Genomic DNA, 16,055 nt, shown 5'->3' on the forward strand with positions numbered 1-16,055 from the left:
CACCTTCGGGGGCCAGGAAGGCGGAGGGAGCACCGCGCCCTGCAAAGACACAAGCGTCAGAGGTGCGGAGCGCACCGCCAGCACCCCCGGCCCCGCGCCCGCCACCTCACCGCCAGCGGCCCAGCGCCCAGCTCATCCCGGCGCGCCGCCCTGCCCCGCTCCCCCCCGCGCCGCCGGAAGCGGAAGCGCGGACGTCCCGGGGCCGGTCTCGGCGGCCGGCCCGAGAGAAGCGGCTGGGCACGCGCTGCCGCGGTGAGGGCCCTACGCGCTGGCTGCGCGGCGCGGCGCGTCACGGACCGGCCAGCGGGAGGAGGCAGAGCGGCCGGAGGCGGCGGTCGCGGCCCTACCGGCTCCAGCAGTAATGTTTCCACAGCTTGGGTTGGAAGAGGCCATTTTATTCCATATTACACACCGAGGATTGCCATGTATCCCCTCAACACAACTGTTTTATAACAATTGGGTGTTTTCGCAGCACGTTTCCGTCAGATCCTGAACAGCTTTATCTACCTGCAACCCAAAGATGACATCAATCTCTGAACACAGGTGGCTGGAATGGTACATTATGCACTGCTGTGGCAGAAAACACGTCTTTTTCTGCTAAAGTCTGCACAGAAAACAGCATAGGGATAAAATAATGTGTTCTTAATATTTCACTTACTACCTTTCATATAACATCTTACAGCATTGGTCTTCAACTATTTTGTATTTACACTACCTGTTACCACGCTTGATACCAAAGAAAATCACAAGGCTAGGACTGGAGACACAGAATCTGTAAACCTCTGCCCAATACCGGCCTTAGCAAAGAAGTTTTGCAAATGTTCTCAGAAACTAGCCAACTGTTCTCAGTAACGGTGAGTCCTCACTCCATTGCTTTAGGGCAGAAATTCAGAAAGTCAAGAATACTCACAGAAAGTATTAGTGACACAATACATGTTCAACTTGCTTGACATTCCATATGAACTTGCTGTTTACCACCCAACTTTCTTCATAGAGTGTCATTCCAAATTCCTGTATCGCCATGCAAGTGCGCGTCATCCTTTGACCCATTAAGAACAGTTGTCACTGCAGATGCCAGTTTGTGACTTACACGTTCAACACTGGTATTTTCAGCTGTAATATTTAGTTTAAGACATCAGTTATTTCCGCTTTTAAGTACCAAAACATTTTTGTCACAGAATTCACTAAATAGTTTTGAAATAAGTCATCTAAAGTAAGTTGTGAATTCTGCTTTTGATTATACAGTTCTAATCCGCAATAATTAAATGAACTACCAAGCAGGCACAAATACTGTGAAAGTTACATAGCTAATAGTTTAAACATGCAGGTAAAATGTTTCACAAAAATTCTAATACGATTAGTTTTACCTAGGAAAGAAAGTCACCAATTTAAAAAAACAGAGAATAAAGTTTCTCAAAACAGAAGGAAGAAAAAGTTAAGTATGTCACTGATTTTAAGCTAATTTAATTATTCTTGAGATGCCAATTCTGAACATTAAAGGTGTAAATATGTATTAAGGGAAATTAAATCGTCCTTAGACAAATAAATCATGTAATAATGGGCACAATGGACTGGAAGGAATTGGGGGGGGAACAAAAAACAAAAACAAAAACAAAAAAACCCAACAACAACGAAAACAAAAAAAACAACTTGTCCAGAATTAATCCAGATAAACCTTTCACCTTCATAGCTGGCACCAGTCTTTCCTTCCAAAAATTGAATGTGATATGGTACTTACCTAACAGAAATCAAAGAAAGGAAAAAAAGGTGATTAAGAAAGGATAAAACCAAATCAAACAGAGAAATTTCAAGTGTTCTTTAAGAACTCAAGCTTTGTGGTTGACTATCCAGAAAGTAGAGTTACTTGAAAGATGTTTATGTGTTACAAATGCTGTAACACCTTTTTCCTTTTTCTTTGGCACCTTAAGTAATGGAGACAAACTTCAACTACAACAGCAGCCAAAATTTTTCTATAAAGCTAAAATTTTAAATCATCAACAGATTTTTGGGGGGATAAAATTAAGTCCTCTTGCACAAGAATTAAGATCTAAGTACTTATTAAAAACTTTGTATACAGAATTTTACCTCCATGTATTATATATTCCTCAATGTAACTGAAAACAACATTTGGGTATACGCATTCTGAAGAGACAATTATGAAAAAGTAATACCAAAACACTCACCAGAATTTCCTTTGTATGCAATACCATACTGACTTAATAAATCCTTAAGTTTTTTTATTTCTTCAGAAAGTTGCTTGTATTCCTTAAGAAAGAAAAGACATTTAAAATGGCTCTCCCACTCTCCAAATGCATACATAAAATGGGAGTTTATCAAATATAACAGGTCTGTGCACAGCTGTTGCAGCTTTTGACTTAGAAGATCTCAAAGATAAACTGCTTATTCCAAGAACAAGGTGCAAATTTTATAAAAAGATATATTTCTATGTTGCCAAAACAGAAGCCAGCTTTTTCCAAGTCTGAGAGTACAAATTAGGGGTGCGTTCTGTAACTATTTTGGATCTATCCTCTAATTAGCATTTCATCATGACACAAAACTGCATTCACAAGTTTGCTACAGGACCAACCTTATTTTATTTTGCATCATAATGCTACAGTCTGGAAATCTGTCATCTCCTCAACTTTTGACCTAGCAACTTCATGTTGCCACTTTCAGCAGTTTCTGTTAACTTACAGAGCCAAGGATTGCTCAGTACTTTTGTGACTCCAACCTTGTATCTGAAATCTCAAAGAAGCCCCTATTTTTTATTGTGTTTGGTTTTTACACGAATCAAGAAAGAACAGAAGATTAACTATTTAAGATTCTGTGGTTACCAAAACAGCAAACTTTATGTCAATTAAGGTATGATGAAGTCAGAAGTACAAATTATTAAATACTGTATTGTTAACTATTGAAAAAAACACAAAGAGGTGAATATTCCGGCTCCTAACAGTACCACACTGAAGCAGTGATCCTTATATAAGTATATTCAGCTTAACCAAAGCTTATTTAGTTAAATTCAGGAATTCTTACATGGTGTTTGGGCTTTGCTACATTTTCAAATAAAATCACAACAGCAGCTTCTTCTCTGCATTATAATTAATTCCCTTCCATACTCTTTTTATGATGTTCAGCTTCCACTCTTTCAGGCTGATCACACCTTCTACCTCTATTTTCCCTATTTCAATGCTGTTGCAGAAGGACTGTTCACACATATGAAAGTCATTCAGAAACGGACACAGCCTAGATCATTCTGCCTTTTGCTTGTGTAACAGCCAACGTGTTCTGACACAAGACTGGGTAATTATCCACAGTGAAAAGTCTCAACATTCCCAAGGATGGTTACACATTTATTTTCACTAGTAATTCCTTCCTGTTTCCAAACTGATGTTCACCTGAAAGAGTACTTACAAGGTGTTCATAACCCAAGAGCCTACACGAATTCCTACATACTCCCCCATCTTGTCATTGGGCATTCAGTTGTGCTGGCTTGATTTTGACATAAGGGCTAGAATAAAGATATCATCAAATCACTCTATATGCAGACTGTTACATATTGAAACCAGAAAAGATAATCTCATGAACAGATGTCAGTTGAATCTGAAGAATATTTACATAATGCTTTCACACTGATACTGCCATACAGTAAAAAGGTGCCAATTTAATTCCACATTGTAAATATTATGCTCTATACCTTACTGCACTTCTCCACTGTTTCAAATTCCAGACTTATTTTCACATTCTGCCGCTCAACTTCCTTTTCTTCTGTTGCTTTTAGAAGTCCTGCTTCCTCAAAAATCTCTTTTAGTATTTTTTTGTATCCCTAAAAAAGAAAGTTTCCAAAAGACACCAGATCAATCCACCCAACTCGCATCTCCGCTTGTAATCTGCCCTGGCCATTCCAATTCCTCAAGTTTCATTGTAGAAAACATTTCAATTACCAGCTGATATAGCAGTTGCAAAGGACAAAAATGACTATTTGCCAGCTGCAGAATAAATGCATCCATTCCAAAAGGAGAAACTGCAGAAGCCAGGTTTGGCTATTTGACAGTAATTGGTCTACACTAACTAGAGTTGGAAGAAATTAACAAACCTGTTCAGTTATTAGTTCATCATAGAGAAGCTGCTCTGCTTCATCCCACTTCCTTTGTAGTGCTTCAGTCAGAGTGGGATAAACTGAAAAAATGGAAGTCAAACCACGTAAAAACCAACAGCAGTGTCCCGCATTAGTTACATGCTCCTCTAGTAGCATGCAAGTGTATTTGTTTGAAGAATAAAGTGTTCCTACACAGTACGTAGTCTCTACTGCTTTCAAGAGTTGGGGGGTTAAACTTAAATTTCATTTCACACATTTAAAGTTTCTGAAGAATGTCACTGACCAAAAGTTCTTCTCTTAATTCCAGCTAGAAGGCCTCGTATTTCTTTGTTGAATGTAATTCCAACTGAGCTCTCCCTTTGTGTAATGTAAGAAAATTAGCAGATACTACAGGGCTGATTCCTACCACCAGTCCAAGAAAAAAGCAAAAAAAAAAAAAAAGAAAAAAAAAAAAAAGAAAAAAACCCAAAACCAACTGAACAAAAAAACCCACCAAAACAAAACAAAACCCCAAACAAACCTCACTGGGTCTATACTAGCAATGATGATTTATTTGAGAAATACCTATGTGTTATAATGACTGGGACTTAAAATACAGTTCATATTATATGTAAAATTTACATCAAAGTTACAAACTCAAAGAATCTAAAAATTTACACTGAGGTTGGTGTAATATGCCAGCTGCTCCACACACAAATGATTTTCTAAAGCTTACCTAAAAGAGAGTCAGGATGGCACACGAGAGGAGTCTCAAATGTCAGAGAGTACACACAAGTACTTGGCTCAGACACATAAGCCAATTTATTGGTCCTTCCACAAACAAGATGAACCTAAACACCAGTAAAATCAGCGATGAGCAAAACACGTCCACATAAAACAGGACCAACACTGATGATCAATTTGCAGTCTTCCAATGCTAGCAGACACATTTCTGTACATACTGTCACCCATAGAAAAAGAGTCATAGCAAGCACATCTTCAAATTACTTTATCAAATGTGAAAATTGCTTCCTCTAATGGGAAATGACCCCCTCACCTAATATTGTTCCTTGGACTCCCAAGCACCGTATTTCCAGCAAGAACAAGAGTAAAAGAGGGTGAATAGGATGCCCTTTAGAACCTCATCTCATATAACCATAATTCACCTAACAAATTTTATTTCTGACCAATGTGCTAAATGAAGAGAACAATTCACATCTACCCTGTAGAAAACTGTTTTAATCTTTAAACTTGCAGCACCAGTACTTTCTGTCTGTTCAAAACTAAATGCCAGTGAAAGATATGAATCACAGTATCAAAGGTCATACGAGATTAGTAAGTCTTTCTGCGGCCCCTACGGGAGACGAAGATGTTAACAGCGCAATTCCACTACAGTACAGAATATTTTCACCTTGACCAAGATACTTTGTCCCTTATCCCATCTTCACATGAGTTTATTCCAACTCTACATCCCTCTCTTTTAAGCATTGTACTGTCACCCATCACTGCAACAGCTAAGCATCTTCTACACACAAAGCTGCCTGCTGTGAACTGTATGGTATCTTTAACTCTTCTCCATGAATAGAGATCTACATCACCAGACAATGTGAGATTTAATTCATTATATCTGTAAAACTGTGTAACACACTGAAATGGGAGGTGGAAAAATATTAAGGAATAAAAGGATAAAGGACATGTGCAAATCATGTGCCACACACTGGGCAACAGACACCCTTCCTTATCCTTCTAATTTAATAGTTGTTTGGCACAGAGGCTCTTTGAATGTGAAAAGGAATATTTTAACCACTCCACAAAATATGAATTTTTACTTTTCCTTTAAAATGTACTCACACCAGAATCTGCTTCTCTGGAGCTGGTTCTTCTGTCACTCCCATATATTTGATTCCTTCCTTAATTCTCCTTGCATGCCCTCTGCTCTTGTTTTAACACTTTACTTAGCTTCTCAGCATGCTGTTCTTAATTGCCTAATTCTTTTCCCTCCTTTTTCCTGGATATTTTTAGCACAGTAGGCTGGCATCTTGAATTCAACAAATAGCTTTTTTTCTTTATTCTTCCTGACACAAATTACAAAGTAGTGTATGTTTCTATGGTAGTGATAATACCAGAATATTCCACTCTATCAAGGAATAAAAAGAGTTAAAAGTAGCCGATGAGAATATATAAGTAAAATTCTTCAAAATTTTACCCTGATTTTAGCTTTCCTCCTCCATCCATGCACCTAGCTCCTATAGGAATTCATCTTTATGTTTTGTATCACATCTTAAATTATGACTTCTTCAGGGTAGGAATGTTTCAGTGTGTGTGTAGAGTCATGCTGTCTGAATTAGATTAGTCTAGGTTATACCTTTGTCTGTCTGCTCTTAGTTTCACATGAGTCTCCTTCCCTCATCCACATTCCAACAAATGTGTTGTTGTCAATTTCCCATTCATGCCAGATTCTGAAAAAACAGGACATAATTTTATTTTAAGTTACTGGAAAGAAAAAGATTAACACTCAGGAAATAAAACAGGAACATCCCTAAACCATGTTCAATTTCACTGTATTTACTTAACTTTTGCAGTTTTAGTACTTCCATTTCTTACAGCCAAGATCTTATAAACAGTGTAGTTTGTTATCCAGGCTGCTACATAGGGCACATCAACATTACTTTGAGAGCAGAGTTTTGGATCACCTTTCAGTTTGCAAACCATTTGCACTTACAAATCTGTTTTTAAAGCCAATAAAATACAGTTTATAGATCAATACCACAACAAATTCCACGATGCTAAGTACCCTGTGCAACTCAGATTGCTTGCAGGATTTTTAGTGACGGTGAGAGCACCTACAAAAACTAGTCTCTACTTCTGCTAGTCCTAAAGCCAGTGATACTCACAGCACCTTGAGGTACTCTTTTTTTCTTATATTGGCTCACTAATTATTGTGCACATAAGAAAAAAAGAGACATATATATAAAAAATATTTAGAAAGGCAGCAATTTTAAAACACTGCTCTGGTTTCTAACTAAATTTATTGTAGGACTTACGATTTGGATACTCTGGGGTCTTTGAATACTTTGGGATACTTTTTTTGGGTATACACTGAGTCTTCTACTACCTTCTATGAAATATATTTAACAAAACCACTGGCATAAAGCACTCATTTCATTTTCTAAGGTTATATTAAACTCAAAGTAAAAACAGTTAACAGACACTAAATATTTGTTAATATAAGCTGTAGTTATACAATACTGAATTTCTCACATAAACATATCACACCTGCAGTTGGCACTGGTTATTAAACTGCCTCCAGCTAAAATAGGAGGCTGGTATTTATCAACAAAAAAATTCTGAATTTTTCAAGACAGGGTATTTTTATGCATAACGACTTGGGAACTACACTGACCTATGCTGACCAATAAAAGAATCTTAGTTTTAAAACTGCCTCCTTTTTGACAATCTATAAAATGATCTGCTAACAACATAGGTAAAACGTAAAGGTTTAAAAGCCTCACCCTAAAATCCCACTATAGGCATTCCATCGAAAAGTCTGCTCATGTTGAGTGACATTATGAAAAGGACAAAACTCATACTTGTACCTTAAAAGACAAAAAAAAAAAAAAAAGAAAGAAAAAAAAGAAAATAAGAAATGTTTCAGCATTTGTTCCTAATAAATAGATAGAATCAAATATCCAAATCCATTACTCACGTGGATTCCACAAAACTGAAACACTTGCCAGCAAGCCTAAAGAGATGTGCAGGGCCTAAAAACACCACAAAATTACATCAAGGAAGAATAATGTTTTTTGTTAAATTTAAGCAAGTTATTGTGGTGACAAAACTGCAAGGAGTATGTGACAAATTCAGTTTTCTGCTGTACATAAGGAAATTTGTATCTTCCATATGGATCACTTTAAATTCCCAGTAGTGCTATATGGGTCTGCATCACGATCTTTAACATTTCTCATCTTCAATACTGAGTGAAATAGATACGCTTCTTTCTACAACAGAAATAAGAAACCCGTATACAAACAAGTATTTGGAGGCCAGATCCATAAAAGGAATCATCAGTGCAGATCTTGCCAAAATCTAGCGTTGAAATATTTCACTAGAAGTCTTGCTTGGCAGCTGTCTGTCCCCTATACCATCTAAAGTCCTCAAGTTTATACTAGTAAAGCCCATTTGCTCAGAATGTTGACAGTGCTGCATATTTAAGTTTCACTGAGATTCTCAAATTAGATATTTCTTCCCACAGTTTGCCCTTCACAGTCTGATCCAGTTAGCATTCAACGCGATAAACCTTTTACTGTCAGACAGTAAAAGTCAACAGTTACAATTCTACCCTTGAATTGACTGTTCCAGCCTTGCTGACAAAGGAATCCAAGAGAGCTAACTTGTCATTCAAAAAAGGGCCAAAATTCAGAACCACATGCTACAGGGGTATTTCAGTGTCCCTTGTTTAAGGTAATTTTGCACAGAATGATTAAATATTTGTGAGGAAAGGAGAAGAAAGGATATTACAAAGGAAATAAAATAAAACTGGATCCTGGATTCTAGTTCCCCATTGCCAGGATTGCCTATGTACTTTTTGCAAAGATCTAGACACGTAATCCTAGAAACAAAGACAAGACCACCAGAATCATGCCCTCTGGAATATACTAACCACTGGGATTTTTCTCACTGTGTGATCTTGCATTTCATTGTACAGATAGGCTTGGCCAAAGGGTTTGCCCCTCTACTACATGCAATCTATGCCTTAGTGATAAGGATGCTCTCTCCCCACAGAAGAAGAAAAGCAAATTTGAATGTCCCTGAGGAATGCATTAAACTCATGCCGCCATTTCCTGGGCAGATGGTCTAAAAGAGAAATTATAGGAACTGTTAGCCCAACTGCCTTGTAAAAGAAAACAATGAGTAAGGTTTCCATGCTAAAGAAATAATTGTGCAAGACAGGGTTCTGTGCCCTCGATTCCAGTTGTAAAGACACGCCCAATTTTTGGCTACACGTAAATTTCCACATCCAGGAAACTTTTAACTTTTTTTCTTGCTAGTTTCATGTTCCCATTCAGCATTCTATTACAAATCCCATTTCTAACTATTTCACTTTTCACATGCAGTGCGTGCAAAATTTATACATTTGATTTGGGCTTATAAAACATGACAGAAGACATTAAGCATAAACATGTTCAGCGTCACAACACCAAAATGCCTTTATTGAACCTGAACAAGGTTTAAGTCTGTGTCTAAGGCTAGCAGAAAGACAAAAGTTATTTCCTTTTGCTTACTGTTTGCATACAGTGTTTAGTTTATTTATTCTCCTCCATATATGGTCTGGAACTTTTAGATTCCTGGTTTATTCTGCTAAAGTGGTGGACTTCTATTGCAGCACCCAGGCTTTCTGTGTGAAACCAAGCCTGTGACTTGTTCCAAAACTACTCTTAGGACATTTAAAAATAATTTTTGAGTATTAAGTACTACCAGATGATGTGATGACAATCTCAAGTATGTTGGGGACTGTTTCAAGAAGAAAAAAGTTTTTAGTAAGGATCATAAAGATCTGTGACTGGCTCAGAAACCACCGATTAAAACATATGGTAACACTGTGACAAAAGCAGTCCAAACAGCACTGGGACATCAAACAGCAAAGAGGTTAATCTAGGTTTTAACCCTTCAGAAGCACAATAAAATGAATTAGCCCACGCTTATTTTCCATGGTGCTCATAAAATAACTAAAATTAGTTCTTGTCTGCATGAAGTCAAAGTAGGCTATTTTGCAAATGACTATGACTGAATGATGAAAACCGTACAAGAAAAGGTAATACTTGCATATACCTGATATTGCAGACGGGGACATCTTCGGCTGCAGCCTATTTGTTTGAGGCAAGAATGGGTTATTCAACCTTTCAAGAGAAGGAAAGTTAACAGGTTAAGACTGCGTTATGCGTCTGGCTATAGTTCTATCTTCCCCTACCTGAGCGTCCCATCACCTACGGCCACGCACGACGCGCGGCGGGGCGGCGGCCCCTGCTCGCGGGCCCACCAAAAGCGCGCCGACCCGGCCGGGCCCGCCCTTCCCCGGAGGAAGGACCGGGCCGGAGCGGGCGAGCGGCACGCGAACACGAGCCCGCCGAGTCCAAGGCGGCCGCGGGCCACAGCGGGCGGGCGGCCACGTACCCGAACGTATTCGGCTCCTCCACGATCTTCATCTTTCCCGCCGCTGCGAAGAGACCTGCCAAACAGAGGCCGGTTGGCTGCGGCGGCCGGACGGACCCACCGCGACACCCGCTCGGCCCCCGCCCGACCCCGCGCTTACCCAGCGCCGCGCCCAGCGCCGCCAGCAGCAGCCGGGCGGCCGCCATCGCCTCTTCCGCTGGAAACGGAAGGGCGCGGGGCCAGGGGGCGGCCGCTCCGCCCAGGCGCAGCACCATGGAGCGCAGCACCGTGGCGCGCAGCCGGCGCGCTGCCCCGCGGAGGGGTGGGCGACGGGGCGCTCGCAGCCTCGACACCTTCGCGGCCGAAGCGGAGGCCGCGCTGAGAGGTGCGGGAGCGTAGCGCGGCCTCGGGGCCGAGCGGGAGCGCGGGTCCTGCCGGGGCGGGCCGTGTGGCTGGCGGGCCGGCCGCTGGGCACTAACGCGCGCCTGCTGTTTTCAGTTTGCCTAGAGGGTGAGGGGGCCGCGGAGCTGGGCGCCCCGGAGGCGAAGTTCCCGTGCCCTCTTGCGATGTGGGAGCTCGGACACTGCGATCCCAAGAAATGCACCGGGAGGAGACTGGCCCGAAAAGGGTTGCTCCGAACCCTGCGCCTCCGCCAGAGATTCCCGGGCCTCGTCCTCAGTCCCCTGGCTACTGAATACGTCTCTCCAGCTGACAGGTACGTCGCCGGTGAGGCCTACACCCGGGTGACCGCCCTGCCTGTTTGCAAAGCCCGCGGGGGCGTAGCCTGTGAGGAAAAGCACTTGGTTCAAATGCTGTAGTGATGGTATACTAGGGAGAGTATTTCAACCACCGATTCATGGCCAAAACTGTGCCGCTGAAAAAATTTGACTTTCCTGTTACATTACATTGATGCGTGTACATGAGAAATAGAGCCGCTTTATTAAATCAGCTTAACATTTTTACACGGCTGGTATCAGGTGAAAAAAGCATCTGTAGATCCCAATGAGAAATCAAAGTATGTGGTTTGTAGGTTAATTTGTTCAGACTCATGGGCCCATAGCTACTGTATTCTTTATGATACCATATTCAAGTTCTTCAGATAAACAACACAATGCATTAACTAGAAAACTTATTTGGGGGAAACATTGAGAATTTTCTTCAGAAGTACCTGCAGAATTACTGTGAAGGTATATTTATTCTGAGAAAAGATTAGTCTTTAGAAGCTAGTGGAGAACCTAATTCTGAACTTTGGTGTACTTCTAAGAATGTGAATGTTACTATTAACCACACTCTTCTGTCACATTTTTAAACCTAGAACTTTTCACTTCCTGGTTGAACAGTATGGATAAACCTTTCTTGCCACATGCATGTTTGGAGAAAAAGCATGTTATTCTTTCTCACTGCATCTGTATTTTAGATCATTGTAACACGTATACTTTTTGATTGATAAAAGTGGGGGTATGCAAATTTGTTGCCAGTATAAAGTAGCAATTGTAATTCTCACTTTAACTTGTTTTATCAATACAATGATAACAATTTTTCAAATACGGTGATGTTGCTTTTTTCAGGCATGTCATTGCTCGGAGTGGAGTTGCAGTCATAGATTGCTCGTGGGCCAAATTAGAAGAAACTCCCTTTAAGAAAATGCGAGGAAGTCATCTACGGCTGCTGCCTTACTTGGTGGCTGCAAATCCTGTAAACTATGGACGGCCATGCAAGCTGTCCTGTGTGGAAGCTTTTGCTGCAGCTTTTTGCATTGTTGGTAGGCTGTAATGTGTCTGATGTGAAATATGTTAACAGCAGTTCCTACATCCTTAATAAATCATGAGAGATGGTTTGTGATAGAATAAACTGTAATGCTGTCCTCCTGGTCATCACTTTGTTGAGGTTGGAATCAGATTGTCTAGCTTTCTTCCATGCAGTTGTCTCTGGTAGCATTGAGGTATCTGTGGGGTGTTCATGTCAGCTACTAAACAGCACACAGACTGATGATCCTGGCTTTGTCAGAATGGTACTTAACGTTAGAAAAACTGTTAAAAAAAGCCAGAGAAGACAGGCTATGAATCCTTAGGTATCTGTCTTAATGAGAGGCAATAGCTGTCTGTCTAATAGGGTGGGTTCTGGTTAAGAACAAAAGAAATTGGCCCCTCTTGTTATGTTTTGCAAACTCATTGCAGAACTTCCTTGACAATCAAAGAGACATGCTCTACTGTACTGCAGATGAATATTATCTTCTGAAGATATTGTATGTACAACAGCTTTCTTACTGAAAGAGTGTGGGCACTAGAGCTTGAATCATTCACTACCATTACAAAATATTTTTATGTAACACTAAAAGACTATGCACTTTTCTTGGATTCAGTTAGATTATTTCAAGTTAAATTGAAATTTGGAAAGATTTTTAATCTAAAAGTCTGAATCCCTGAACGCTGAAAAAATGCTGGCAAACATCTCACTATTGTAGTGATATATAGGTACGTACTGAATGTAGAAACCTGTAGGCTGAGTGAAATCTCACACTGAAAAAGAAAACTTATGATATATTTTTCTGTTTTAGGATTCCCAGACCTAGCCACCATTCTTCTAAGGAAATTTAAATGGGGTAAGGCATTTATTGACTTAAACAAAAATCTCTTGGAAAAATATGCAGCCTGTCATTGCCAGGAAGAAGTGCTGAGAGTTGAAAAGGATTTTTTAACCAGTGTCCAAGAAACAAAAGACAAAGAAATAGGTAAGAAAAAACATAGACACACCACCCTTTTCCTAACAATCTTTAGTCTCATTAAAATACTGGCAAGGTAGAAGAGTTTTGTTGAGATGTGTTGTTCTGTCTTTATACTGTCTATTCTTATAAGCAAGTTTGTTTATTTTTTTCAACTCAAGAAGATGAAAACGACTAAAGCAATTTTGTGCATCTAGTAGTATATTCACAGCTGAACTGTGGTACAGCTACCCTGATTAAGTTAAGGTTATTGCAGAACTAAGGAGTAAAAAGAACTGTATTTTCTTCCTCATTTTATATACAGATGTTAAAAGCAGAGTATGAGTACAAAGAGTAGTAATTCAGGAGGTCTGTAAGAGAAATGTAGGCATACAGTCTGACAAGTTAGTTATACATAAACCTAAGAAAGACCTTTAATGGACATATTTATATAGCCGCTAATCAAGATGTTTAAAATCAGACTTATAAAGATAACGAAAGTAGCTTATAATAAGAACAGTAGTTTATTCCCAAATTCTTCCAATAACTTACTGGTATTCCAGGCTATATTCACAGGTGAGTGCTTGGTGTCATTCAAGACAGCACAAAAAAACCCAAATCAAATGATCAAGAACATAGGAAGAGAGATGCTCCTAATTAACGTTTTCCTTTCACAGTGGTTAAGTCCTGTAAAAATAGGCCAGGGGATCACACCGTAAGGAGATGGTAGACAGCCTTTAGTTTCTCCGAACTTCGATCTCTGCCATGATATGCTAGGCTGAATGAAATAATCCTGTTGTTTGGTGGAAGCCTAATTACTGTTGCATTAAACTGAAAACAGTTCCTAAGGGGCAACTCTACAATGCCAAATAAAACACACTTCCACCCACAATCCTATGTATTTTCTGAATGGACTGTAGTACCAAAGTTATCATGCCTTGTTTGATTTTTCTGAGATAACAGTTCTCCCCAGCTGTGTAAACCAAAGTAAGTCTAGCCTCACCCTTACTCAGCAAGAGCTAAACCTGGACAACTATACTTCACTTCTCTGTGAACATGAACTAACTAGATAAGCCCTTTTAGAACCAAACCATTCTGAGAACATCCATGTTTTCTGAGCAAAAGCCTCAGAAACCTGCGTGTACAGTTTGACTACCCCTAAAGAGCCACTGAACCCCTTGAGGGCTTGGGGCACAAATGGCACAGAAAAGAGTGAAAAGACCAGAACAGAGCAAGATCGGACTTGGCAGTTGTTTTTTACCTCCCCTGGTTTCTGACCAAATCACTACGGTAAACTTATCAGAATGTAGAGTCATACTCCTATGCCTTCCCCTCCCTGCCAATAATCTTCTCTTAACGTGAAAATGGAGGCAGACCATTAAAATATGCTGCCTTCAATGTGTGCATTTTTTCCTTCTTTTTCCAGATCCATTTGATGTTGACTCAGGAAGAGAATTTTGTAATCCCAACAGACCAATCAATTCCCCAGGGTAAGGAAATTTAATTTAAATACTATTTTTCTTATTGCGAGTTGGTTTACTTTTATAATCCTGAAAAGTGTTTCCAGACTAGCACAAAGTAATGAAGAATCTGAGGACAGCATGAGCACTTCGGATGATGCCACTGAAGGCAGTGATGAGAGCAGTCCAGAAGATCATGGTACTACAAAGCTGCTGCAACAACAGCCAACTATTTGAAAAGTAAAAACAAAACAAACCAACAAACAAACAAAAAAACGCACCTACAACAAGTTATAACATCTTGTATAAAGAAATTTTCTTGTGAGCAGTTAACAGTGTGGATTGTTCACCTGTAACTTTGTGCTTAGCAAATGCCTTCCTTTAGGTTTAGAGGTCTGTCTATGCATGTAAAGTCTTTAGGTTATTTGATTTTTAGATAATTGTTTACAGAATGCTAATTATGATGTGAAGAGCCTGAAGCTTAGTTACAAGTCAGAAAACCCTGGATTCTACTCAATGTGTACGGAAAGTGGTTTACAGGGATTATTTTTACCTAATAGTACATTAAGTAAACCCTTCTAACTTCTGGGCTGTATTTCGAGTGGAAAACACGACTAAGTTATTGTCCTGTTCAGAGTACTACCCCATAAGGAGCCTGTGACTTTTTGCAGGCTTGAACCTGCCATATATATTTCAACTACTTCATCTAGTTTAGGGTAAACTGCCTACCTAAGCTAAAAAGGAAAAAAAATGCTTCCTGGAACTGTTTTAACATCTCAGTATGTCTTTTTAGTAACTACGTGCTATTTTTTTATTTACTCTGATAGACAGTCCTAAGCAACCTATAATGTTTTGGCACTTCATGTTCAGAACTGTACCATAAAATTTCAGATTACAGGTTCAGCAATGCTATCTGCCTACAGTCCTTAAAAAATTGAGTACGAGACTCTCAGCACTGGTATTTTAGTTTACTTTTCCACATGCCTGCTAGTTTGTGTAGTAAAAGTACAGCTGTTAGCATTTTTTTTCTGTACATTTGAATAGAATGCTTTTAGTTTCCAGCACCCAGCAAGAACTTACTTAAACCTCAACTTCAGTAACCCTTCAGTAGAATGGGAGATGCTGAGGACAACTTGTAACATTACCTTCATATATACAAGATCTTCAAGTCACAGAAGATTTTTTCACATCTTAGCCCTCTTCTACTAGAGATTAAATGGTAGCCCTACTGGAGCTAGAATTGGGAGTCGCAGCAGCAGTTTTAGTGGTACAAACATTCCATTTCCCTTTAAAAAGAAAAAAAGAAGCTCAAGTAAATTAAGTTGACAGGGAATCTTTTAGTTTAACTCTCTCAATTACTCACTTTCCCACCCCAAGCATATGACATCTTTCCCAAATCAGCTGTTCTGTCAAGGATTTCTTGATGATAGTGACAAGGAAACAATCCCACACAAACAATTTTTAAAGGACTGAACATAATGTGAGGGTGTTAGCTATTCTAATTTGGGGGAATGCTTTAATATTATAAAGCTAATCAAATCCAGACAAGCAGAACAGATCTGAGAGCAGAGCTGTATCACACTTTGAGTCACTTAAGTCTCTAGCAGTAGCCATTTTTTAATAACAGAAGCACCGATGAAGCTACAGCTCAGATGGAACAAAGCTATTC

The 16,055-nt window shown here is 39.7% G+C and overlaps 2 protein-coding genes across 4 annotated transcripts; one reads left to right on the forward strand and one right to left on the reverse strand.

Moving 5' to 3' along the window:
• Positions 1-374: 374 nt before the first annotated feature.
• On the reverse strand, positions 375-10,500 carry GNPTG (N-acetylglucosamine-1-phosphate transferase subunit gamma). Of its 3 annotated transcripts, none has more exons than XM_042798942.1 (11): positions 10,386-10,500; positions 10,247-10,301; positions 9,905-9,972; positions 7,782-7,836; positions 7,588-7,671; positions 6,441-6,534; positions 4,812-4,926; positions 4,094-4,176; positions 3,695-3,823; positions 2,184-2,265; positions 375-1,113 (listed from the first exon to the last, which is right to left on the reverse strand). In XM_042798942.1, exons 1-11 carry the CDS (start codon positions 10,498-10,500, stop codon positions 989-991), a joined length of 1,005 nt encoding a protein of 334 aa, XP_042654876.1. In that variant the 3' UTR covers positions 375-988. The 3 variants fall into 3 exon arrangements, with proteins under 3 accessions (XP_042654876.1, XP_042654875.1, XP_042654877.1); XM_042798941.1 differs by lacking the exon at positions 375-1,113 and adding an exon at positions 1,120-1,738; XM_042798943.1 differs by lacking the exons at positions 375-1,113; positions 7,782-7,836; positions 9,905-9,972 and adding an exon at positions 1,120-1,738.
• Positions 10,484-15,944, forward strand: TSR3 (TSR3 ribosome maturation factor). Its single transcript, XM_032987564.2, has 6 exons — positions 10,484-10,610; positions 10,724-10,940; positions 11,794-11,987; positions 12,783-12,956; positions 14,353-14,416; positions 14,494-15,944. The coding sequence occupies exons 1-6, from the start codon at positions 10,499-10,501 to the stop codon at positions 14,621-14,623; spliced, it is 891 nt and encodes a 296-aa protein (XP_032843455.2). The 5' UTR covers positions 10,484-10,498; the 3' UTR covers positions 14,624-15,944.
• The last annotated feature ends 111 nt before the right edge of the window (positions 15,945-16,055 follow it).

This window comes from Tyto alba, unplaced genomic scaffold, assembly GCF_018691265.1.
Source record: "Tyto alba isolate M040663 unplaced genomic scaffold, T.alba_DEE_v4.0 Super-Scaffold_28, whole genome shotgun sequence".
NCBI classification, from domain to species: Eukaryota; Metazoa; Chordata; class Aves; order Strigiformes; family Tytonidae; genus Tyto; species Tyto alba.

Bases quoted from the DNA above. Each gene is read 5' to 3' on its own strand.
- GNPTG (XM_042798941.1), bottom strand. From the start codon at position 10,500: ATGGTGCTGCGCCTGGGCGGAGCGGCCGCCCCCTGGCCCCGCGCCCTT. The intron at 7,672-7,781 runs GTGAGTAATGGA...TTGTCTTTTAAG, and splicing joins TTCAGTTTTGTGGAATCCAC to GTACAAGTATGAGTTTTGTC. The intron at 4,927-6,440 runs GTATAACCTAGA...ACTGGTGTTTAG, and splicing joins CTAAGAGCAGACAGACAAAG to GTTCATCTTGTTTGTGGAAG.
- TSR3 (XM_032987564.2), top strand. From the start codon at position 10,499: ATGGAGCGCAGCACCGTGGCGCGCAGCCGGCGCGCTGCCCCGCGGAGG. The intron at 10,611-10,723 runs GTGCGGGAGCGT...TGCTGTTTTCAG, and splicing joins AGCGGAGGCCGCGCTGAGAG to TTTGCCTAGAGGGTGAGGGG. The intron at 10,941-11,793 runs GTACGTCGCCGG...TGCTTTTTTCAG, and splicing joins TACGTCTCTCCAGCTGACAG to GCATGTCATTGCTCGGAGTG.